Genomic DNA, 26,534 nt, shown 5'->3' with positions numbered 1-26,534 from the left:
GTCTGTGATCAGCAAGAAATGGTTGGGCAGATAGAGTGGACAATCATCTGGGGCATTGATACCAGAGGACATTCTTTTATGGAGGAAAGTATAGGGGGGATGTCAGAGGTAATTTTCTTTTACACAGAGAGTTGTGGTTGTGTGGAATGTGCTGCCAGGAGTGGCGGTAGAGGTAGATACATTTGGGACATTTAAGAGATAGGCGCATGGATTAAAGACAATGGAGGGCTGTGGGCTGTGTAGGAGTTAGATTGGTTGTGCGGTAGGTTACAAGGTCAGCACTGAAGGATCTGTAACTGTGGGGGAAGCTCTACGTTCTGCATACCATGATATGGTTCTGTCTAGGAATGGACTGGCAAGGTTCATCCAATTGGTCCTTCTCCAGGTGTGAATCCAGAGTCTAGAGTCTAGACTGGGGTTCGAAGGGTTCTGATGAACTGAACCTTTAGTACCAGGACTGATTCCCTTCCTTATCTAATCTCCAAGCCCAAGTTTCGTACATCAAGCACGACAGAGCCATCCTTTTTCACAATATGAGATCTTTCTCCTTGTGGTTCTCAGGCTCCCAGTCTGCAGGGAAATGCAATTTTAGTTCTGTATCTGCAAAAGCTCAGAGAGTGTTTAGAAGTTCATAGGCTTAGTGGAGTAGTTCGTTCTAACTTATTAAAGTTATCGGTGGATGTGAGTCCAGGACTGATTGGACATCTGTCAGTTATCCAATGTGATTTTGTGGACTTCCCGCCATTCACAGGATGAATACGTGTAGACGACGGGTTTAGTTCATATTCAGTTCTTCAGTGCAGACACATTAAAGTGACACAGGTTGGAAATTCATTTGCTAATTTATTATCAGTACAGAAATATATATATTATGTCATTGCACAAGTGAAATTTCCTAAAAATATTTGAAAATCAGTTTATACCCTTAAGTGATTAAGTTTAAGGCCACAGCCCACTTTAATTCCCAGCTAGGCTGGATCTACAATGCAATATCAAATATACAATGTGCAGAAAATGCTCATTCCTTTGCGTTCATACTGCAGTTAGGATCCAGACTGTCAGCAGTGCAGACAGAGGTCAGGGCGAGGAATGAGGGAGCTGGCCAGCATATCCATCAGAACAAACTGGGAGAATTTTATCTGTTTATTTTTGTTTACCGCTGCGTAACGACAGGGATAATTGTAAAAACGTTCAAATTCATGGGCAAGTAATTGCAGTTTACACGCTCAGGGGACGTGAGCAACCTGGTGATTATGGCATTCAAAGGAGCCTCTGACAAAGGGCACAATGTTTCTGGCTTGCCGCTCATGCACAGCATTACCACCTAATGGCCCTGAAGAGGCAATGGGATGGAGCTCACAGCGATGTCTGCAGAAACATGAGGCCTAGTCTCTTTGGTGTGAAAAGGAACAACTCCCTCATTCCTTTCGGGAAGTTTAAACCAAATTGCAACCATCGGGATAGTGCAGAGTGTGGAACAAAATATCAAATGATTCTCAATAGATATAACATCATCCTATGGAACATTTCCAATAATACTGGTTACAGTAGGAAACAGGGAAACCCCATCAGTATATAGCAATTGTAATCCTGAATATAGAGATCTTTCTTTGGGGCATCCCATAGTCATGAGTACAGGAAAGGGTTGAACTGTTCACAACCCTAAATCCTGCCCTTTATGACTGTAGTGTTGTGTCAGGAATGGGGTAGACAAGGCACGGCTCTTGAAAGACATCCATTAAAAAGGCAGAGTTCTTGCATAAACAACTACTGGTCCACAGACAGCATGAAATATTGTTCAATGCAGTATTGATTTCAGGTTGGGAAACTGCTTTGAGCTTTGAAGAGCACCCTGAGAGATTGGAGATTATGCGTCAAATATAAGACCTAGCCATGTGGATGGAATTCATCCCAGCCCACCCACAGCCCCTGCACTGGCCCAGCCAAATCACATTCACCCTTTGGCCTGTAAACAGCTTGGAAATATTAGCCTGTAATCTTTTGCCATCTGCTGATCTAACTTTGTCCACATCCCCCACATAAATAGGCCTTTCGACTGAAGAAAATAAAAGTTTTACTTAAATATTAATTTATGATAGCCAAATATTAACACTCTTGTAAGCGCATTATTTAAAGAATTTTCAGAACTCGTTGGTACTTCTATTCTGTTCAAGGACCCTGTAAGGGTCAATAATCAAAGTTAGTTTCTTTGACACCTTCTCAGCACGTGAAATAAAATTTAATGTGCCTAAAGAAAGAATAATTCCCATTTTAGCTTAGCAAGAAAATTAATTTACAAAGATGCATGCCCATTATTTAATGAGGGTTAAGCTCTGCTAAATTTATAAGTTCCCCAGAGATGAACCATACCCACTTACAGATTGTTCAAAAGCTAAATCAAACTGAAAAGTAATAACAAGTTCTATTATTCAGAATATTGATTATGTACCTGTATGAAATTTGTCAGTGAGCAAACTTTAGTTGTGGTGTGTGTTAAAAATCCATACACTTCTTGTTTCAGTCTTCCACTGAACATTTTGATTTGAACTAAACAGTAAAGGCAAAGCACAACTGTACCTTGCACAGTGACGTTCAAGATAGACATAGAGAGTAGTAGCATTTTGAGCCATGTGCATTAACACAATGGAAAAGATTTAGTTTATACTTCTGATCAAGTTCTCCTGAAGTCCAATCAGACTGTCCAATCACTCAGGTTACACTCACACTGAAGCTCCTCCAATATCAAACAGAAAGCTAGTGGGTGTGCTTCAGAACTAATTACTACAGGCTCGATGGTCAGGGTTCCAGGATTAGGTTCATGGTTTAACTTTCTCTGTCCCTATTTCTAGATATTTGGCTGATAATCATCATGTAACTCAATTCAATCGGCAATCTTGACAATAACTAAAGGCTTCATTCAAGGCGGGCTCTGGCTGAGGTCTTAGTTACCCCACTGCACAGTCAGGGAAAGTGACAGGAACCCGGGAGGAGATACAAAGGGAGAAGTTCAAAGATACGGCAATGGATAGGGTAAATTGAGGTTGAGTGAGACTTGGGTTAAGAGTGAAAGGCGAAATGTTTAAGGGGAACTTGAGGGAGAACTTCTTCACTCAGGGGGAGGTGAGAATATGGAACAAGCTGCCTGTGAAAGTGGTGGACGTGGGTTCGATTTCAACATTTAAGAGAAATTTGGATAGGTACGGATTGGGAGGGTATGGAGGGCTATGATTCAGGTGCAGGTCAATGGGACTAGGAAGAAAAACAGTTTGGCATGGACTAGATGGGTTGAAGGGCCTTTTATGTATAGTAGTGCACTATGACTGTAAGATTCAAAGGAGGAGACCTGAAGCAAGAGGAAATGACTTCTGTTCCCACCTGTTTGTAAAGAGGCAACAGTTGAGGGTTGAGCACACATGGGCTTCACGTGTGTTCTCTTTGGAATCTATGAAGTTCAGGAAAAGCTGGTCCATCTTGGAGAGGACCTTGCTAAGAAGTGTCGTATCAGTAATGCTGTCTAATCTTCACTGCCCATCTACAATCAAGGCAAAAGCAGTTGCAATTCTAACTGTGCAAAGTATCTGTATTTCAGGAAGACACAAGTCATTTGCTAACAGAATATAAAGATCAGTAGTGAATGTTTGGTCCAGTTTTTCGGAGTGTTTTCAGAAAGCTCCAGATAGCAGCAGGAACAATTACTACACCGTTCCTTCTCCAGTTCAACCAGGAAACTGGTGGAATAAAGTTTGCACATCATTGGTCCCAACCAACTCCAATTAAAGCACAAAATGCAGTGAAGGATGCAAAAACTGTACGTCTTCCAACCATCTATTAAAAGAAATAAGCAGTCACGTTAAGTTATGTGTGTCAGGTGAACATACCATCCACCAGCTTGTAAAAAAGTCAAGAATTAGTCAATTTATGGCTGGAATTCTGCAGATTATAAACAGCAAAACTGAGCCCCCCATTTAGCTGTTTTCTGCAAACTTTGTGCTCACTTAGTAATCAAACTCTTCAGCTCTTTCCCACTGTTCATTCTGAAACACTGATCTCAAGGATCAAGCCAACTTGCTACAATCCACTGAGCACCATTAAATCACCGGTTAGCTAATTGTCTGAAGACACACAGGCCAGTCCTTAAGTGGACCAGACCCAAACAGCTAGGTCTGTAAGACTGCCGGCTTAAAGCTGTCACTGACATCAGGCATAGCGGCTTGCTCACCCGTTCACCAGTGCCCAGATCATCTAATCCTGGAATACTGCCACATATTGGGACACATACCACCATATTCAGCTGAAGGCACAATGGCAGAGTGGAGGAGCTGCCAGTGGAAAGGGCCAGCAGTTTGTGAAAGCCCAGTGTCTTTAAACATTTTATTGGGTGAGGGTCAGATCACATAGTGGGCTTGTGGTCAAACACTGGCTCATTACAGCACCTGACTCCTAGATCTGAACCATGGGGGAACTGTCAATGTGACAGGACTTCCTACTTTCCATTTTAAGTTATTAGTTTTTATGTAGAAGTTAATAAAGGCAATAGGTTTCTAAGTCATGAGCAGCTGTTGATTCATACATAAATCAACCCCAAACCCCTCACATGATAAAAGTGTGCTTCCTACTGATTTTTTTTTTAACTTTTGATTTTTTTTAGGCAAGATATAATGTCCTCAGGTGTCAGACCAGCCGGTCTGTGCATCAGCCGGCAGTCTAAGCCATACCACCCAGAGCCACGAGGGGGCAGAGTGCCGAACGAAGGTGCACCGGCTCCCCCAGGGAAAGTCTTTCACCTGCTGAACTGTAACCGCAGCAGTCACTACTCAGAGAATGCATAGCTACAGTACAAAGTCAAAGGTGCAGCAACCTTGGCTTTTTTTTTGCATAAAAAGGCTATAATCTTTTAGCAATAAAACTTTTCTGAGAAATGTTTCTTTGGATTTAAGGCCAGGTATTCCAGGGAAGGTGTCTTCCGTGATATCCTGAGGATTGATGTGTCCTTCAGTCACCCTTACACAGCGACACCTCTCCATTGCCGGTCTTCACCTCACCTGAGTAGAGGAAAAGTAATCTTTGAGTGACGCTGTTCCACACAATCATACAATGACCATTCACTCACCGTTACTGCAACCTGAAGTCACCTGTCAGTTCAGACAAACTTTACCTAAACCTGATTTTGACAATTTTGATGTAGCATCATTAGAAGACCAAAGAGCACAATACAGGCCCTTTTAACCTCCTCCGTCATCGATCTAACACATCCCTCCTGAATATCCCTCCATTTTTTGTTATCATTGTACCTATCTGTTAAATACCCCTAATGTATTTGCCCCTACCATCACCTACCCACTCTGTGTAAAAAAAACCTCTGATATCCTGACATCCCCCCCCCATACTTTCCTCCAATCACTTCAAAATTATCCCCCCTCATATTAGCCATTTCCACCTTGAGAAAAAGTCTCTGGCTGTCCACTCAATCTATGCCTCTTACTGTCTTTTAAATCTCTCACCTCTGATCTTAAACCTATGCTCTATTGTTTTTAAGCTTCCCCTTCCTAGGGAAAAAATACCACATTCTTTCACCCTGTCCACGAGCCAAATGGTCTCAATCTGCTCCGATGTGTTATGGTCTACGCCCCTCATGGTGTCACACTGCATGTCTCCTTCAGGTCAACCACCAATCTCCTGCATTCTAGGGAATATTCAATTCAATTCAGTACTTAATTTATTATTCTGTCCAATGCAAAATCTCCTTGTAACTCAGTCCCCCAAGTCCAGGCAACATCCTGGTAAATTGTACATGAAACAAAATACACACAGGGGCTTCTGAATTAGGCAGCTCCTGTACCTAATAAAGTGACGTCTGAGTGTGTGTTCGTGGTCTTCTGCTGCTGTAGCCCATCAATTCAAGGCTCGACGTGTTATACATTCACAGATACTCTTCTGCACACCGCTGTCGTAACACATGGTTATTTGAGTTAGTCAGCTTGAACCAGTCTGGCCATTTGCCTCTGACCTCTCTCATTAACAAAGCTCACTGGATGTTTTTTGTTTCTCGCACCATTCTCTGTGAACTCTAGAGACTGTTAAGCATGAAAATCCCAGGAGGTCAGCAGTTTCTGAGATACTCAAACCACCCTATCTAGTACCAACAATCATTCCACGGTCAAAATCACTTAGATCACATTTTTTTACCCATTCTGATGTTTGGTCTGAACAACAACTAAATCTCTTGACCATGTCTGCATGCTTTGACACACTGAGTTGCTGCCACCTAATTGGTTGATTTGATATTTGCATTAATGAGCAAGGTGTGCAGGTGTAGCTAATGGCCATTGAGTGTATATGAAACAAAAAAAAAAGTATCCTTGATCAATTTGAAATATCCACCACAGAAAAACCATGAAAAACATTTGTCTGTGTCTCCACCTGTGTTTGGGCAGGAAACGAGAGGGCAAAATGAACAGTATTTGAATGGCAAACAAAGAAGCCAATTCCCAAACACTTAGGAAGGAGAGATGAGCGTGTTCTTTTCCTTAACCATCAGCCTCAGACTGAATCCTGGCATTGACATGTGTAGGGTGCCTGATGTGTAAATAAAGTTGCTCTTCTAAATGGAGTTCAGGGCCATGGAGCAGACTTGATGGGCCAAATAGCCTACTTCTGCTCCTATGTTTAGTGGTCTTATGACCTCATCTACGACCCTTACGCTGACAATTACCTTTCTCCTCTTGGACATCACCGGTCACTTGAAGAGTCTGTGATGTTTCCTGTGCATCTGTCTCTTTGGTTGATGTGGAGGGCAGTCTCTGAGAACCCGGCAGGAAAGAAGGTTTCTTAGCTACAGGTGGTGGGACTCTGCCTGCTTTCTTCTGTGCCTCTGCGACTGCTTTAGCTGTTGGGCCTGACGAACTCCTGGACTCAGTCTTTGAGGCTATTCGTCCAGACACCGAGGCCAGCTCAGCCATAAAGTTCCTCTTGGCCTCAGCCTCTGCCTCCAGTGATCGAGGGGTTTCGAACACCAGTTTCTTGGGACTGACATTCTTTGAAAAGATGAAGCTGGCGGTGGAAGCCGGAGATTTGAGCGGAGTCTCGTTGTCTCCTGGTCTCAGCAGGGCATGTCCCTGAGCAGCTGCTCCTCCGGTACTGTGTGGTGGGGTCTTCACAGGGAGAGGAACGTTGGCGCTCACTGCAGGCTCCGAGTCAGATGAAGATGACAGTCGCTGGGACAAGGACTTGCGAGCAGGTTTACTGGGGGGAGTCATGTTACTTTTGTTTGGCTGCTTTGCATCATCTTGGCTCCGGTTCATTTGGAGATTGCTATCTGGCATTGCCACAGCAGAGGCATTCATCTGTACTGAGCGCAGTCGAACCATCTGTAGCAACGAGGGGGTGACAATGGGAGCACTAGTTTGTTCATCAGTACCTGCTTGTGGTGGGGGTGAAACGACCTGTCCCTTGGCCGAGTCCTGACTGGGTGCACTTGGTGGCGGACCGGTGTTTGGGAAGCGGGACGCAGCTCCCTCTACATCTTGGGTCTTTGGCTGAAGTTGCTTGGTGACTGAAGATGGAGTTAGTGTGAGGGGCTTTGGCGATGAGGTGGTGGTCCCTGCAGGCAGCAGGGGAGGAGGGGGCGGTGAGACCCCCACAGGGGCAGAGGGTGGGAGCGGAGCAGATACACCTGCCCAATGTTCATCTTCAGGAGACCTGTTTCTTTCTGCTGCGTCCTCCAGCAGGGACGGGGGTGGTGGGGGGAACAGGAACTCAGCGGCAGCTCCCTCAACAACTGGCAGCACTTCCCCCGGGGACAGAGGGGGTGGCGGGGGCGGCCAGTCCACAGGTGGTTGTTCCAGTTTGGTCGAGGGGGTTGGAACAGATGGTTGTTCTGTGTCTGGTTTCTCTGGTGGTGGAGGCGGATTGTGGGAAGGAGGGGGTGAAGATGGAGGAGACAACTGCTTCACCTTGAGTGGAATGACTCCAATCTGCACTTGCTCAGTGGTGGAGGAGGAGGCAGAGGTGGAGATCGATGTGGTCAGTGCTGCACTGGGTCCTGAGGCTGAGGCCAACAAGCCTGAAGCTAGTGAACCAGTGACGATTGGAGCCCCAGATGTGCTGACTGGTGGAGTCACAGTGGGTTCAGAAGCAGTGACCAACAGAGTCAGATTGGGTGACGGAATGGTGACCAGTGGGGCTAAGGTGGCTGCAGATGTGGTGATCATTGGGGTTGTCGTGGGTTCAGATGCAGTGACCAAAGAGGTTGTAGAGGGCACAGATGTGGTGACCAATGGGGTTGTAGTGGGATCAGACACAGTGGCCAATGGGGTTGTAGTGGGTGCAGGTGTGGTGACCAATGTGTTCACAGTGGGTGCAGATGTGGTGACCAATAGAGTTGTAGTGGCTTCAGATGCATTAATCAAAGGGGTTGTAGAGGGTTCAGATGCACTGACCAATGAGGTCACAGTGGATGCCGATGTGGTGACTAATGGGGCTGTAGTGGGTTCAGATGCACTGACCAATGAAGTTGAAGTAGGTGCAGACGTGGTGCCCAATGCTGTCACAGCGGATGTAGATGAAGTAACCAATGGGGTTGTAGTAGGTGTAGATATAATGGCCAATGAGGTGGTGCTATCAGCAGATGCAGTGACCAATGGAGTGGTGCAGGCAGGCGCAGTGACCAACGGGGTGCCGCGGGCATGCAGAGGGACCTGTGGAGAATGAGGGCGTGAAGAGCCAAGAGCTGGGATGTTGAAGAGGAAGGAAGGCCTTTTTGTTGGTGGCAATGGTGCAGGCCCTGGTGGAGGGGGTGGGATTGCTTCTCGTGCCCAAGGGTAGGGTACAGCTGGAACTTTAAATGGTTTTACATTGGGAGGGGGTGGAGCAGGGGTGGAAGGAGGAGGGGGAATTACAAACAGGTGGGCGTATTTGGAATCAGGAGATAGTGATGGGACTGAAGATGCAGAGATAGACCTCCCAGGTGCTCCTGGCCTGGACTCTCCAGTGGGAGAGGGAGGAGGCACAAGAACTCTCACTGGTGTTAGACTTCCAGTAGGTGATGACGTTGTGGGCTCAGACTGACTGGCTGAGCTTGTATCCTGAGGAGGAAGGGACTTCCCACTGGATGGTTCATTGTGGGCAGGCACCAACCTCTGACAGAGAGCAGGGTTTTCATCGTTTCCTCCTGCTGGGGACAATTCCAACCTTGAGCTGCTTGTTTGACTAGGACCGCGAGCTCTCGGCTCTGAGTCCTGCTCCTCCTCGTGATGTAAGGAATGCATTCTCCTCGGAGGAGCTGGCGGCTTCTTCATTTTCCTGACTGACAGGCTTCTTGTAATGGACCGTTCACTGGTGATACTCTGAGTATCTGAGGTGTCAGTGATGCTGCACGTGCTGTGGGCAGGAGAGAGCGACTGGTTAGCATAGCCATTGCTGCAGAGCTCAGTGGGTTTACTGCTGGTGTTAAGCCGAGCAGAGGGACTTTCGGCCTCTGGTACAGAAGACGGAGCAGTACACTCACTAACCCACCGGCTGGTGTTTGCTCGGTGATCCAGGGGCGTATTTGTCAAGTTATGATCAACCCTCACTTTCTCTCCATCTGTTTCTGTGGAATGATTATTTAACACAGTTCTGGTGTTTCCCTGTGATGAAATAGTGGAATTGTTTGATACGATGGTTTCCGAGGACTGGGAATTACTCCATGCATCACTGGAAGCACAATCCCTGCCATCGTAATTCTGTAGGGAAACGGCGCGGGAGCAGGCAGGAGAGGGGGCACACAGCACACCACTGTTACTCAGCCTGCGCAGACAGTTCTGGCTATTGCTGATCATCACCACGTCCACCGTGGGCGGCAGGATCGCATTGGGAATGATCTTGGACAAATAGGTTGCCTGAGGTGACATGGACATAACTGGACTTTGAAGCAGTTCACTTGGCACAGATGACTTTGGAGCAGCTAGTGACCTTGGTCTGTCGGGAGAATCCATCAGTGTCCAGTTGTGCAGGTAATGAAGTCCTAAGGTGCTTGTAGATTCATTATCTTGCCGCGATGGATCAGAGAAAGTTACAGATCGCATGGAGCTCCTAACCCGAGAATGGGACAGATTATTGAAATAATGGTTTTCGTCTCCCCTGGATACCAAGGTGTGGTCAGAGTGGTCTATCCCATCAGCCTTTGAAGGACGAGGCCCTTTTCCTAGCCCTGTGTTGGAACCAGAAATGAAAAGTATTAAAACTCTGAGCTGTGGACTTTGATATTTCAGAGTCATTGTCAAACAGACCAGAAACAGGCCATTCGGCCCACCACATCCATGTCAACTGCTGCTGCCATCCAATCCAATTTACCCATAATTGCTCATTAAAACAACTGGCATTTTGGCCCATCTACTCCATGCCAGACTGCCTTGTCCCTTCGACCTGCACTTGGACCAGAGCCCTCCCATCCAAGCTCCTCTTCAATAGGGCAATGTTTCCTGAGGTAAAGACCAAATGCCACCACTGATGGACCCTCAGACTGCCTGCTCACCAGCCAGGGTTGTATCCTTTTCCAAAATCGCCACTGAAACTTTGGTTCCCAAAAGGAGCTGTGGATTCCTGGGTAGAACATTTAAGTAGAGTACTGTGCAAAAGTCTTAGGCACATTATACATATATATTTAGCTAGGACATTCAAAGACTTTTACACAGTACTGTATTTGTCAATGTGGAGCAGAGAGCGAGTTCGTAAACCCGGCAGGAGCAAAGGACGTTAGGAATGGTGAGGGTGGAGTGCCGTGGGAGGGGTGTGGGACAGGTGGCAGAGGAGGAGTGCCAGGACAGGGGGTGTCGCGGGTGCAGACACACCCAGCTCTGAGACACCAGGCAAGAGCATTTGATTCCAAACAATCAACTTATTAATCATTACAGCATGTCTTTCTGGTACTTCCCACTCCTCTCATCTCCCTTCCCCTTTTCCCAACCATGTCCCGTTCTCACTCTCAGTCCACAATAGAGACCCATATCAGTATCAGGTTTATCATCTCTCACGTGTCATGAAATTTGTTCATTTTTGTGGCAGCAGTACAGTACAATACACAAAATTACTACAGTCTTAGGCACCCTAGCCATATAAATGTGCCTAAGGCATTTCCACTGTAGTGTATTTTCAAAGTACCCCATAAATGCAATCTAAAAAAGCCCCCAATAATGGGTACACAAACCAAGTTCCTGCTGAATGTGTTGGGGAAGTCCCATTATGGTAGTCCTCCGAATTCGTTTCTCTTTCAGTTTAGGGCCTTTGAAGGATGATTGCGTTTTCTGGGGCTTAAATGTTGCTCCTGGTTTATTGAAAAAAAAAGTTCAGAAACTATTCATTTTAAAATAATTAATAATGAAACAAACTCTACTTCTTTTTCATCTGTTTCTGTTCCCAGACATGTATTCCAATATGGGATATAATGTGTCCGTAAATCAGATCTGCTATTTTCTTCACATTGGTAGCCAGTCAACGTTCCTGCTGAGACAAGCTTAGCTGATACAGAAAATCCACCCAAGGAAATGTGAGTGGGATTCAAGTTCAGAATTGATAACGTTTAAAGGAGTTGATTTCTTTGGGATTTCCAGTCTGCAGCAACCAGACCGAACCACATCATGTGAAATCACAGGCTGACACATCTTTCACTCTTACAGTCAAACCAGGGCATAAGCCAGGTTTGAGGAGATGCACAGTAGATCAGCTCAGGTGCACCTAATGATGAGGCATTCAGGTCTACCTAATAATGAGCTGAGCCCCACCTTCACCAGGTGGTTCTCCCCACTTTCACCAGGTGATTCTCCCCACCTTCACCAGGTGATTCATCCATCACTTTCACCAGGTGATTCATCCCTCACTTTCACCAGGTGATTCTCCCCCACATTCACCAGGTGATTCTCCCCACTTTCACCAGGTGATTCTCCCCACCTTCACAAGGTGATTCTCCCCCACCTTCACAAGGTGATTCTCCCCCACCTTCACAAGGTGATTCTCCCCCACCTTCACAAGGTGATTCTCCCCAATTTCACCAGGTGATTCTCCCCAATTTCACCAGGTGATTCTCCCCCACCTTCACCAGGTGATTCTCCCCCACATTCACCAGGTGATTCTCCCCCACATTCACCAGGTGATTCTCCCCCACATTCACCAGGTGATTCTCCCCCACCTTCACCAGGTGATTCATCCCCCACCTTCACCAGGTGATTCTCCCCCACCTTCACCAGGTGATTCACCCCACTTTCACCAGGTAATTCTCCCCCACATTCTCCAGGTGATTCTCCCCACCTCCTCTGTGAACCTTGGCCTGTCAACAAAGCTGAGTGACTTGACTTTGGAAAATGAAATGAAATACGTGAACAACAAACAGAAATGTGATTAGCTCATCACCTCTAATCAGATTATGTGCACCTTACCTGGTAATATTCCCTATATTGTTAGTGATCAGCCTTTACCCCTGCAGAGCCAAGGGCTCATTATACTATCAGGTTTCCAATTGCAAATTTCAGATAAATGCATTCTGTGAGAACAAACTCTGGCTCGTGAGCAAATCATTTTAATTGCAAATTTATTCAAATCCGAACCTGACAGTCATTTGAGAATCAGGTCTGCTGCCTGTCGTTTGATCCATACCTGTTGAGCTGACGGTTGGCTGGCTCACCAGTGCATTCCTCCGGATTTCATCGGGAGTCGGTGGTGGGAGAGACCGGGTCTTTGTCCAGACTTCATCACCAGGACCGCCTGATGCTGAATCTGGGAGATCAGGCAAATCCTCATCCTGTGACTGTAGACCACATGTTACAGGAGTCAACCCTTTGAGAAAAATCCAGTCTGCACACTACTTCCACTTCCGCTGCCTCCTAGTTGCTGTAGGATTTGTGTAGGACTGGTGCAGTATCAGTGTAGAGTTGGCATAGAGTAGGTGTAGGACTACTGTAGGATCGGTGTAGTTTATGTAGGATTGGTGTAGAGTCAGTGTAGAGTTGGCGTAGGACTAGTGTAGGATCGGTGTAGTTTGTGTAGGATTAGTGTAGAGTTGGCATAAGGTTGAAGTAGAGTTGGCATAGCACTAGAACTACAAGAGCCTGAAGACCCCTCTTCTCATTACTACCATCAGGGAGGAGGTACAGGAGCCTGGAGACCCCTCTTCTCATTACTACCATCAGGGAGGAGGTACAGCAGCCTGAAGACCCCTCTTCTCACTGTGACCATCAGGGAGGAGGGACAGCAGCCTGAAGACCCCTCTTCTCATTACCACCATCAGAGAGGAGGTACAGGAGTCTGAAGACCCCTCTTCTCATTACCACCATCAGAGAGGAGGTACAGGAGTCTGAAGACCCCTCTTCTCATTACCACCATCAGGGAGGAGGTACAGGAGCCTGAAGACCCCTCTTCTCATTACCACCATCAGGGAGGAGGGACAGGAGCCTGAAGACACACACTCAGCGATTCAGGAACAGCTTCATTCGCGCCCCCCCCCCCCCCCACCATCAGATTTCTGAATGGATAACGAATGCATGATCTCTATCTCACTGCAACGCAAACAAAATGCTGGAGGATCTCAGCAGGCCAGGCAGCATCTATGGAAAAAAGTCGACATTTTGGACCGATACCCTTCGGCATTTTGTGTGTGGCGCTCGGATTTCCAGCATCTGCAGATTTTCTCTTGTTTGTGATTGGTCCTCTACCTCACTACTTTTGCTCTCTTTTTGCACTGCTTAGTTAATTTGATTTTTTAATATAATTTATTATTGCAATTTATAGTTTTTTACTGTTATGTATTGCAATGAACTGCTGCTTCAAACAACATATTTCACAACATCTGCCAGTGATATTAAACTTGATTCTGGTTCTAATAAGATTGCACCTAAGTAACTGGAAATCCGATATTTAAGAGCCACGTTCTGTCTGACATGGTGGGGGGGGGGGGGGGTGCGTGGATAAATCTTTGAATGATCCCAGACTTTAACCTTTAACCCAATGCAGAGAAATATCTGTAGATCGTTATTCAGTTGCATGGAAAGACTTAAAAGAGTTACTCGTAATTAACACATCGATTCCCAAACAAAACACGTGAATATAATGGCGAAAAAAAAGCTCAGCAAGTGTTAGGCACGTGGTCTTTTTCACAGGGCCGGGAAATCAAGAAGAAAAGGACACAGGTTTGAGTCGAGAGAGATTTCACAGAAACGAGGGGCAACTTTTTTTTTTTTTTTTTTTTTTTTTACACACACAAGGTGGAATCAGCAGAGGAAGTGGTTGAGACAGGTACATTACTAACATTTACAATATAATAGACTGCTACATGGATTGGAAAGGCTTAGAAGATTATGGGCCAGACACTGGCAAATGAGACTAGCTTAGGTGGGGCATCTTGCTCGACAAGGACCGGATGGGCAGAAGGGCCTGTTTCTGTGCTGTGGGACTCTCTCACTCCATGAACAAACTACTGGAGGAACTCAGTGGGTCAGGTAGCATCTGTGGAGCAGAGGGAGAGCTGGAATTTTGGGTTGAGATCCTGTTGTCATGGAGGGCCTCGACCTGAAACATCAACTATCTCTCTGCCTCAACTGATGGCGCTTGACCTGCTGGGGTCAGCCGGTAGGTTGTGATTATGTCATATATTCCAGTACCGGCAGCCTACTGTGTCTCCATGGTGACGAAGGTCTATGTGCAACTCCAAACCCAGCCTTCTGACTGGAACTCTCAGCAGTAGAGTCTCATCGAAACATAGAAAGACTAACACTGGACATCCAACCTGGTACCAACTGCAGATGTGACTAGGAGGTGCGACCGTTAATTTAATAATACACTGTGTGTACTCACAGTCTGACTGCAGTCGTCCATGCTGTCCTGGCCATTTCCAAGCTGTAGCTCTGAGCCACCGTCCGGGGATCCTGACACTACAATCACACAGATGCAGAACAGTGATGGTTTGTCAATGGGTATTTCATTCATTGGGCTACAATGCAATCACAAAGCAATCAAGAACCATTTACCGATCAAAATCAATATGTACGTGTCATCAGCCCTTCCACAATTGTGGGTCTGAATCGTGCCCCACCCCGAATCCATTGCCCAGTGCTGGGGATAATTGTATAGAACTCAGCAAAACCCTAAAGCACAATACTATACTCTATCCTCACAGATGCCACGAGATCTGCTGGATATGGCCAGCATTTTTTTTTTATTCAATATGTGTTCATTTTATAAACAGAAAACAAAAATATTGAGCAGGGAGAACAAAGAGAAACGCATAAAGCAATTCTGGTCCTTTTAAACACAAAATACTGAATAGGGCCTTCACAAAGTCCAATTCCCTCCTTTATTATCACTGACATATGTATCATGAAATTTGTTGTTTTGCAGCAGCAGTACATTAAAAAAAACTAGAAGTTATAAGAGAAAGGTGCCTGTGTTCGAATGGTCTCTCGCTCAGTGATGCTGAGGGTGGTGTCAGAGTCCTGGGTCTTCGGCAAGGTTTAATCGACACAGTTTGTGGATTGGACTCTGACATTATGGTGTGTTGCTGGTTTCTAGCTACTCCTTTTGTTTTAATTGCTGCTTTGTGCGACTTTGATTGAGATGAGCCAGCTCTGCGGCCTGCAGTCAACGAAAGACACCAAGCTGGATTGAACTGAACCCAGCACGCCTGGACCGGGTGGATGATTTGTGGTTTGCTGTTTTTATATTCTGTGTTTCTCACTCATTTTCTCGCTGTTTGCATGACTTGTTCTTTTTATTGCACATGGGGGGGGGGGATGTTTTTCTTCGAATGGCTTTCTTTGTTTCAAGGTTGCCTATGGAGAAGACGAATCTCAGGGTTCTACGCTGCATACGTACTCTGATAAGTGTACTTTGAAGTTACAATAAGAAATATTTTTTTTAAAGTGCAAAAGGAGAGCACAATAGTGAAGTAGTATTCCTGACGGTCTGAGAGCTTGTTATTCACCTCTATCACACCCGCATCACCATCACCCTGCAGTGAGTATTTCAGGCACCTTCCATTGTCTGTAAAAAAATTTGCCTCGCATATCTCCTTTGAAAGTATCCCTCTCATTTAAATGCATGCCCTCTGGTATTAGACAGTCCTGTCCTGGGAAAAAGAAATCAGCTGTCCATTCTATCTCACCACCATCATGTGCCGAGTCGTATGACTGGGTGACTATGATTGTTCTTGACTAGTTTTTCTGCAGAAGTGGTTTGCCATTGCCTCCTTCTGGGCAGTGCTTTTACAAGTCGGATGACCCCAGCCATTACCAATACTCTTCAGAGTCAGTGGTCGCACAACCAGGACGTGATATGTACCGGCTGCTCGTACGTCCGTCCGCCACCCGTGCTAAGCAGATACTACACCCTGCTCAAGGGTGACCTTCAGGCCAGCGCAGGGAAGGAGTGCGAAATGTCTCCTTTAGTAGAGATGTATCTCCGCCCCACCAACCAACTTCTTTATCTCTGCCTCTCATGAAGTCCTATCAAATCTCCCCTCATCCCGACCACTCCAGAGAAAACAACTCAACCTCTCCTAGTAACACATGCTATCTAAACTAGGCAGCATCCTCTCCAAAACACCCACCTCTTTCCTACACTCAGAATTTGAAGCAATATTCCAGATGTGGCCTAACCAGTTTTATAAAGCTGATGTAAACTTCCTGACTCTTGTAATCTTATACTCTGATGTGACCTGCACCTCTGGGCCAGTGAGGGGGCCGCTGGAGTGTACGCAGTGATCCAGCAGAAGTGTTGGGGGGGGGGGGGGCTACTCAAGTCTGACCACCACCCGGAGACAGAGCACTAACCCTCACCCTAACCCCTCAACAGATACACAGTGAAAGTGCGGACTGGATCTTTTCAAAGAGTGACTCACTACTTGCTTATCATTGAGTAGGGTGGAGTTTTGTCAAGTTCTGCATTGCTTGGCTGTGTGAAAACGTGGCTTGTAGATCAGCCACCGTATTGCTGCCACAAACTTCACTTCCTCAGGAGACAATCCCAACCTTGCAGTCTTTCGGCCCCAACACACCTGCTCCCTCTTATGCCAACACCCAGAGCAGGGCTGTCCATCCAGACAGACTGTCCAATACCCAGTGCAGGGCTGTCCATGTAGACAGATTGTCCAACACCCAGAGCAGGGTTGGGATGTCTATACAGACAGATTGTCCAACACCCACAGCAGGGCTGTCTATACAGATATATTGTCCAACACCCAGAGCAGGGCTGGGATGTCTATACAGACAGACTGTCCAACACCCAGAGCAGGACTGTCCATGTAGACAGATTGTCCAACACCCAGAGAAGGGCTGTCCATCCAGACAGATTGTCCAACACCACAGCAGGGCTGGGATGTCTATACAGACAGACTGTCCAACACCCAGAGCAGGACTGTCCATGCAGAACAGTTGTCTCCATCCTGATTCAGGGGTTTTGACCCAGAATGTCAACAATTCCTTACCCCGCAACAAATGCTGCTCGAACTCGTTGAGTTCCTCCATAAGATTGTTTGTTTCACCAATTGTTTCAGCTACTCTTTCTTCACACACTTATTTCTTCCTTCCTTGTCTTCATTCTCACCCCCCGCCTCCGGTCCTGTCCTTTCCCACATCTATTCATGATCCCTCCGATCCCCTTCACCGCCTGTCTCAGCTTACTCTGGGGTGACATCCCTGGACACCTCTAGCACACACCAGGAGGGTCTGAGACCCCACACTCATTGAACCGAGCCACTGCTAGCTCCCCCAACTCACACACTAAAACTGACTGACATTTTCAACTGAAAGTACAGAACTACTTCAAACTTCCCGATCACCATATGGAAATCTCAGTTGTAATTTATTTCTTAGCTTCAAAGATTCAAAGCACATTTATTTTCAAAGAATGCATAAATTATACACCTTGAAATTTGTCTGCTTACAGGCAGCCACAAAGCAAGAAGCTCGAATAACCCAATTTTAAAAGGCCAAAATCCACCACACAGAGGAAGACAGAGGGGAAAAGAAACACTTTGTGCAAACAATAGAAGCAAGCCAACAGCATCGTGAACCAGACTGGCCTCAGTCCACTCCTGGAGCAGCCGGAGTAGGCCCAAGCCAAGCCTCGGTCCCCAGTTTCCACATCAGCAGTTTCCTTACTGTATTGGAAATCTCACGTAAACCTCTACAAAATCCTTGAACTGCAATACTGAATGAACAAAGCACCTCTGGCAAGTGCAGTCTTTGTAAAAGCACAGAGTTAGGTGAAGTCTGGTAACTGTTGATGAAATAATTCATCAATTCCCTACGAATTATTTAATTTATCCAGGACTCTGTTGGCCTGTGAATTTGAACAACAGGATTATAATGTAATTAACTTGTGGTTCTGTTTTGAAGCAATTCAAAGTGAGTTTAACCCCAAAGTATTTTTACAGACCTTTATATCTCCCCATTCCCTGCACAGTCATATGCCTGCCTAACAGCCTCTCTCACAGGGGTTCCCAACCTAGGGTCCACAGACCACTTGCTGAATGGTATTGGTCCATGGCATAATAAATGGGAACTCCTGCTCTATCGGTTCTGTCGGGCATTTGGGTCGGTCTCAGGTTTCAGCAATTTCACAGCATTTCACAGTACAACAGTGCCCTTGTTTGTTTGCTGTTTCACAAGAACACTCACCAAACCAACAACCATACGAGCCTGTAAACATTTGGATCACCTTGGAGATCCTGGCCTCACCTACCACAGATATTTCATCATTCCGTCTATCCCTCTCCCGCCCTTTCTGCAATTTGGAACTCATTTGTTTTCTCTTTTTCATAGTTCTGACGAAGGATTTCAGACACAAGACATTAGCACAGGTTCTCTTCAACAGACACCGCCTGGCCTATTGTGCTCTCTACAGTGGAACTGTTGACATCCATTGTGAATGGCTGGGGCAATTGGTCACATCCTGCCAAATGGCAATAGTCTGGCTATTCTCTCTTTTCATAAAACAAACTAGTGATGTTACTGTCTCCTGCAGGACTCAGCAAACTTGACTTTCAAGATTGCTGGTGATCGAGGCACGAGAGTTCAGCACCATTACAATGTCAAACTGAATTTAAGCATCGAGGCCCGACAGCAGAAAACAAACTGGTGTTCAGTGCCTGTACCTAAAGTACATTTATTACCAAAGTACAGAATGTATGCCATATTAGTCTTCCCACAGGCAGCCACAAAACAAAGAAACTATGGAAACACAAGGAGATCTGCAGATGCTGGAATTTCAAGCAACACACACAAAAACTGCTGGTGAACGTAGCAGGCCAGGCAGCATCTATGGGACGAGGTACAGTCGATGTTTCAGGCCGAGACCCTTCGTCAAGAAACTATAGAACCCATTTAAAGAAAAACACCACCCCCCCCCCAACATGCAAAACAAAACCAAATTGTGCAAATGGTTAAAAAAACGAGTGAAAAACACAGAATAAAAGACACAAAATGGAAAGAGTCCAGACACATTCAGTTCAGCACAGTTCAGTTCTAGCACTGTGTTGGTCGTTATCCGCAGGCCGCCCTGCAGATAATTCCCCAGTACTAAACTAAGCATCTGTTCAGTTATTTAACCCATCTCCCTCTCTCCTCACTACTACCGTGGCGTGGGGGGTGCAGGATTCTTGGGTCCCACTCGGTCAGGTTTGGGAGTAGTTGTCGCCCTGAAGTGATTGGGCTCCCAGACAGATATCACTCGCCTCTGCAGTTGCGGACACATTTTCAGGGACTGTAGCTCATGTTCTCTGTGTTATTTGTTTACTTGTGCATGATTTGTCCTCTTTTGCATATTGGATGTTTGGCGGTCTTTGTTATGTATGGTTTTTCGTGGATTCTGTTGTGTTTCTTTGTTTTGTAGCTGTCAGCAAGAAAGTGAATCTTAAGGTTCAAACAACAGGAATTCTGCAAATGCTGGAAATTCAAGCAACACACATCAAAGTTGCTGGTGAACGCAGCAGGCCAGGCAGCATCTCTAGGAAGAGGTGCAGTCGACGTTTCAGGCCGAGACCCTTCGTCAGGACTAACTGAAGGAAGAGTGAGTAAGGGATTTGAAAGTTGGAGGGGGAGGGGGAGATCCAAAATGATAGGAGAAGACAGGAGGGGGAGGGATGGAGCCAAGAGCTGGACAGGTGATTGGCAAAAAGGATACGAGAGGATCATGGGACCAGAGGTCCAGGAAGAAAGACGGGATGGGGGGAACCAGAGGATGGGCAAGGGGTATATTCAGAGGGACAGAGGGAAAAAAAGGAGAGTGAGAGAAAGAATGTGTGTATAAAAATAAGTAACAGATGGGGTACGAGGGGGAGGTGGGGCCTTAGCGGAAGTTAGAGAAGTCGATGTTCATGCCATCAGGTTGGAGGCTACCCAGACGGAATATAAGGTGTTGTTCCTCCAACCTGAGTGTGGCTTCATCTTTACAGTAGAGGAGGCCGTGGATAGACATGTCAGAATGGGAATGGGATGTGGAATTAAAATGTGTGGCCACTGGGAGATCCTGCTTTCTCTGGCGGACAGAGCGTAGATGTTCAGCAAAGCGGTCTCCCAGTCTGCGTCGGGTCTCACCAATATATAAAAGGCCACATCGGGAGCACCGGACGCAGTATATCACCCCAGTCGATTCACAGGTGAAGTGTTGCCTCACCTGGAAGGACTGTTTGGGGCCCTGAATGGTGGTAAGGGAGGAAGTGTAAGGGCATGTGTAGCACTTGTTCCACTTACACGGATAAGTGCCAGGAAGGAGATCAGTGGGGAGGGATGGGGGGGGACGAATAGACAAGGGAGTTGCGTAGGGAGTGATCCCTGCGGAATGCAGGGGGGGGGGGGGGGAGGGAAAGATGTGCTTAGTGGTGGGATCCCGTTGGAGGTGGCGGAAGTAAGGTTCAAAATGGTTTACACACTTTGAAAATAAATTTGAACTTTTAACCTTGAACTCTGCTTTTTGTCTGACAATGCTGGACAACTTTTTTTAAAAAGTGTTGCTTCTTCAGAATTTTTTTTGTTTATAATAGACTGCTTGAAGCTCAACAAAAATATAATTTCAGACTACTTGTATACATAGGAATTTGGAAATTTTATTGAATATAATGTATTTAATTGCATAACAGTACTGACGCTTTGCAATAGTTCAACTAAGCCAAAAATGCTCATTTATCAGTGTCTGAGGCTTCTCACTTAAGGGTCCAACAATAATCAGCCAGCACTGATGGATTCCAGTTGTAACAGGAGGTGATGGATAAAAATGTAATTGCAATGTTTGAAAGGGACTTGGACAGGAACCTGGATAGGAAGAGAGCAAAGGGGCTATTTGCTAATGCAGGCAGATGGGATCAGTGTAGATAGGTACTGTGGTCAACATTGATGAGAAGGCTCAAAGGGCCCATTTCTTTGCTGTACAGCTTCGTGGCTCAGTAAGGATCCTGGACAAGCCCACAGAGTATATGAACCAAGTGTGGTGTAGAATGGCTGGCATTGGCACAAACTGGAATGGTTTAGTAGATTATAGCAGCGAATGATCCCAGTTGAAACATTTACTCATTCCTGTCATAGCCGTAGTCTACAACAGCATGGAACAAGACCTTCAACACATGCCGACCAAAGCATCCTCCTTGTTAGTCCCAGTTTCCTGTGTTCAGCCATAACTTTCCACACCCCTCCCCTCCATATACCTATCCAAATGCCTCTTAAATACTTCAATTGTACCCACATCAACCACTTCCTCTGACAGATCATTCCGAGTACTCACTACCCTCGGTGCGAAGAAGGTACAGAGACCTCAGGTCTCTTTTAAATCTCTTCCTTCGTATCCTGCAGGGCCCTTAGTATTATCAAAGATCCCACCTCCAATGTCCTCTTTGACTTTCTGCCATCAGGCAGAAGAATACAATGCACGAAGACAAGACCGGTCAGAAGCAAATACATCCTGGCCATTCCCTCTGAACTCCCAGCCACATCGTATCAAAGTGTTATTGGTTAATCTGTTCTGTACCTTACAAAATTTAATTTATGCACCTTAGTTTGTTATTTTTATGTGATTCATCTGTAAATTTTATCATTACCTTCATAAGGTATTGTGTATTCTGTGTACTACTGTGCTTTACACCCTGGTACCATAACACCATAAGATATAGGAGTAGATTAGGACATTTGGCCCATTGAGGTTGCTCCATCATTTCACCATGGTTAATCCAACTTTCCTCTCAGCCCCAATCTCCTGCCTTCTTCCCGTATCTCTTCATGTCCTGACCAATCAAGAATCTATCAAACTCTCTAGCAAAAGAAATTCTTCCTCACCTCCATTCTGAAAGGACTCCCCTCTATTCTGATGCTGCATCCCCTGATCTCAGACTCACCCACCATAGGAAACAACCTCTCTGCATCCACCCTCTCGAGGCTTTTCACCATTCGATAGCTTTCAATGAGGTCACCCCTCTTCTGAATTGCAGTGAATACAGGGCCAGAGCCAAGTAAATGCTCTTTACCTGCAAATTAACCTTTAGGGAATCCTGCACAAGGGCTCCCAAGTCCCTTTACGCCTCACTTTTTTGTATTTCAATGTCGAAAATAGTCAACCCTTTCATTTTTTCTACCAAAGTGTGTGCCCATGGTTTGTATTCTGCATGGAGGTCAGTGACCAGTGGAATTCCACAGTGATCTGCTCTGGGACCCCGCCACTTTGTGATTTTTATAAATGACCTGGATGAGGAAGTAGAAGGGTGGGTTAGTAAGATTGCTGATGTCACAAAGGTTGGGGGTGTTGTGGATAGTCTGGCGGGTTGTCAGAGGTTACAGCGGGACATCGATAGGATGCAGAATTGGGCTGAGAAGTGGCAGATGGAGTTCAACCCAGATAGGTGTGAAGTAGTTCAATTTGGTACATCCAATCTGAAGACAGAATATAATATTAATGGTAAGACTCTAGGCAGTGTGGAGGATCTGAGAGATCTTGGGGTCCATGTCCACAGGACACTCAAAGCTGCTGTGCAGGTTGAGAGTGTTGTTAAGAAGGTGTATGGTGCATTGGCATTCATCAAAAGTGGGATTGAGTTCATGAGCCGAGAGGTAATGTTACAGCTATATCAGACCTTGGTCAGGCCCCACTTAGAGTACAGCGTTCAGTTCTGGTCACCTCACTACAGGAAGGATGTGGATACTATAGAGAGAGTGCAGAGGAGATTTACAAGGATGTTGCCTGGATTGGAGGGTGTACCTTATGAGAATAGGTTGAGTGTGCTTGGCCTTTTCTCCTTGCAGCGACGGAGGATGAGAGGTGACCTGATAGAGGTGTATAAGATGATGAGAGGCATTGATCGTGTGGATGGCCAGAGGCTTTTTCCCAGGGCTGAAATGGCTAACACGAGGGGGCATAGTTTTAAGGTGCTTGGAAATAAGTACCGAGGAGATGTCAGGGGTAAGTTTTTCACACAGAGAGTGGTGGGTGCGTGGAATGCACTGTCGGCAGCGGTGGTGGAAGCAGATACAATAGGGTCTTTTAAGAGCCTCTTAGATAGGTACATAGAGCTTAGAAAAATAGAGGGCTATGCACTAGGGAAATCCTAGGCAGACTCTAGAGTGGGTTACATGGTCGGCACAACATTGTGGGCCGAAGGACTTACAATGTGCTGTAAATTTCTATGTCCTCTGTTCATACGGTTCCCGACAGCGTATTCCATTTGCCACTTCTTTGACCATTCTCCTAATCTGCCTAAGTCCTTTTGTAGCCTCTCTACTTCCTCAAAATTATCTGCCTTCCACCTATCTTCATATTGTCTGCAAACTTTGCAACAAAACCATCAACTCCATCATCCAAATCATTGACATATAACATAAAAGAATCAGTCCCAACACAGAGCCCTGTGGAACACCACTAGTCACCAGCAGCCAACCAGAAAAGGCTCCCTTTATTCCTCACCTTTGCCTCCTGCCCAACCACCGCTTTATTAATTCTAGAATCTTTCCTGTAATACCATGGGCTTGTAGCTTATTAAGCAGCCTTGTGTGGCATCCTGTCAAAGGCCTTCTGAAAATCCAAGTATACAACATCAAGTGATTCTCCTTTGTCTATTCTGCTTGTTATTTCTTCAAACAATTCCAACAGATTTGTCAGACAAGATTTTCCATTGAGGAAACCACGCTGACTTCGGCCTATTTCATCAGGTACTGAGACCTCATCCTTAATAATCAAATCCAACATCTTCCAGGCACTGAGGTCAGACTAACTGACCTATAGTTTCCTTTCTTCTGCCTCTCTCCCTTCTTGAAGAGTGGAGTGATACTAGCAATTTTCCAGCTTTCTGGAACCATTCCAGAACCTAGTGATTCATGAAAGATCATTACTAATGCCTCTACAATCTCTTCAGCCAGCCCTTTCAGAACCCTGGCTTCTGAAACCCAGGGTTTCAGGTCCAGGTGACTTATCTACCTTCAGACCTTTCAGTTTCCCTTTCTTTCTAGTTATGGTAACTTCACACACCTCATGCTCCCAACACCTGGAACACCTTCTAGAGTCTTCCACAGTGAAGAATGATGCAAAATACTTATTTAGTTTACCCATTATTTCGTTGTTCTCCATTACTACCTCTCTAGCATCATTTCCCAGCAGTCCAATATCCACTCTTGCCTCTTTTTAACACTTTAGGTATCTGAAGAAACTTTTGGTATCGTCTTTAATATTATAGGCTAGCTTACTCTCGTATTCCATCTTTAGCTTCTTAATGACTTTTTAGTTGCCTTCTGTTGGTTTTTAAAAGCTACCCAATCCTCTTACTTCCCACTAATTTTTGCTCTATCGTATGCTTTCTATTTGGCTTTTATATTGGCTTTGACTTCTCTTGTTAGCTATGATTGTGTCATTTTTCCTTTAGAACACTTCTTCCTCTTTGGGCTGTTGTTTGGAAAAGTGTTGTCTCGTTTCTATATACATTATATGATTATATACACCATATACATGTATATAGTTAAATGGCAATAAACCTGACTTGACCTATGCTATCTTGGACATATGATGGGCTTCTCAGGGGTTGTTGTAATATACACAATGGGTAGGATGCCACGAGGTCACCAGGCTGCTGTGCACTGCACTACGTAAGGCATGCAGTACAGTCGTAGGCTGCATGAACTTCCTGCCACTGTTCCTCAAGCAAACCCACAGCCTGACAAACCTCTCCTATCCATGTATGTACCTAAATGGCTTTGAAATATTGTTGATGCTCCTGCCTTGACCACCATTTCTGGCAGCTCATTCCAAACATGCACCACCTTTTGCATGAAGACTAAAGACGAAAGATTAGCTTTATTTGTCACATGTATATTGAAACATCGAAGCATACAGTGAAATCCATCGTTTGCATCAATGACCAACACAGTCCAAGAATGTGCTGGGGGCAGTCCACAAGTGTAGCCAGCCTTCTGACACCAATGTAGCATGCCTACAATTTACTAATCCTAACCCATTTTGGAACGTGGGAGGAAACCCATGCAGTCACGGGGAGGAGGTACAAAATCCTTACATACGGCAGCGGGGAAAGTTTTCCCCTGATGTCCCTTATACCATAACTCTCTCGCCTCTGACCTTAAACCAATGTCCTTTTGTTTTTAGCACCACATCCCTGGGAAAAAAGAAAATGTTCGTTCACCCTGTTCATGTCTCACATGACCTTATATGCTTTTATCCTGCAATCTCCTACGTTCCAGGGAATAAAGTCTTAGCCCCCGCAACTTTTCCTTGTTACTCAGGCACCCAGGTGTGGGCAACAACCCCATGAATCTTCTGCTAAAGCCCTAGCCCCATGTATCTTCTTCTAAATCCACAGAAAGGGCCTGTGAGAATAGTCAGATTCAACCACATTGAATCCCTGACACAAGAGCCCAGCAGCTGCGTACCCTCCTGCCCTCTGCCGAGGCCCTACCGCGGGTGTTTTGCGCAGTTTCTACCTTCAGCTCTCTGCCAGGGTCCTACCTTGCTCCTGGAGAGATCGGAGGCCAAACTCCGCTTCCTTGTGCAGATCCTCGATGTGCGCGGGCCTGGACGCCGGCTGGAATACATTCTCCTGACGGTGCTGGTACAGCGACGGTCTGAAGTGCAGAGCAAAGTTCGTCTCATCGTCAGATTTAGAAGTATCTGCAGGAAAATAGGGAGAGACATCATGCTCAGAGATAACCATCTTACTCACTAAATGATTTCTAAACTTCTTCAGACCGTCTGTTTGAGCTGCTCAGTGTGCAGAGTTTTCTGCATTGTATTATGTGGAGGGTTTAACAAAGGAGTGTTATTGTTGAATGGGAACTGTAAAAGGTGCTTAAGCAGGTTAACAGTGATAAATTCTCTAGGTATTTTGCAATTGGAATGTTGCCCCGTTCACAATAACCTAGTGACCACGGAACAGGAGGAGGCCATTCAGCCCTTTGAGCCTGTCACACCATGGCTGATTGATGCTCTCCTCTGCAGCAGTTTCCCAGTACCCTCAAATCCTCAAACTTTCATATATTTACCTACCTCCACCTGAACAATATCTAATGATCTGATGTCCATCACCCTTGGGG

The 26,534-nt window shown here is 45.8% G+C and overlaps 1 protein-coding gene across 7 annotated transcripts in view; it reads right to left on the bottom strand.

The window, feature by feature from the left end:
* Positions 1–840: 840 nt before the first annotated feature.
* Positions 841–26,534, bottom strand: part of nhsl3 (NHS like 3) — a 122,222-nt gene continuing 96,528 nt past the window's right edge. For 4 of the 7 annotated variants that reach the window (XM_072246472.1, XM_072246474.1, XM_072246471.1 and 1 more), the window contains 5 exons: positions 25,951–26,112; positions 12,628–12,778; positions 11,186–11,302; positions 6,713–10,189; positions 841–5,042 (listed from right to left, as the gene is read on the bottom strand). In XM_072246472.1, the coding sequence (XP_072102573.1) occupies positions 4,993–5,042; positions 6,713–10,189; positions 11,186–11,302; positions 12,628–12,778; positions 25,951–26,094 (3,939 nt within the window). In that variant the 5' untranslated portion in view covers positions 26,095–26,112 and the 3' untranslated portion in view covers positions 841–4,992. Of the gene's footprint in view, positions 5,043–6,712; positions 10,190–11,185; positions 11,303–12,627; positions 12,779–14,820; positions 14,898–25,950; positions 26,113–26,534 lie in introns of all 7 variants that reach the window. The other 3 variants (XM_072246467.1, XM_072246468.1, XM_072246470.1) reach the window with 1 other exon arrangement.

The sequence above is a fragment of the Mobula birostris genome, chromosome 29 (assembly GCF_030028105.1).
Source record: "Mobula birostris isolate sMobBir1 chromosome 29, sMobBir1.hap1, whole genome shotgun sequence".
Lineage (NCBI taxonomy): Eukaryota > Metazoa > Chordata > Chondrichthyes > Myliobatiformes > Myliobatidae > Mobula > Mobula birostris.
Note: the sequence above shows the minus strand (reverse complement) of the source record. Positions and strands in the feature narration are given on the sequence as shown.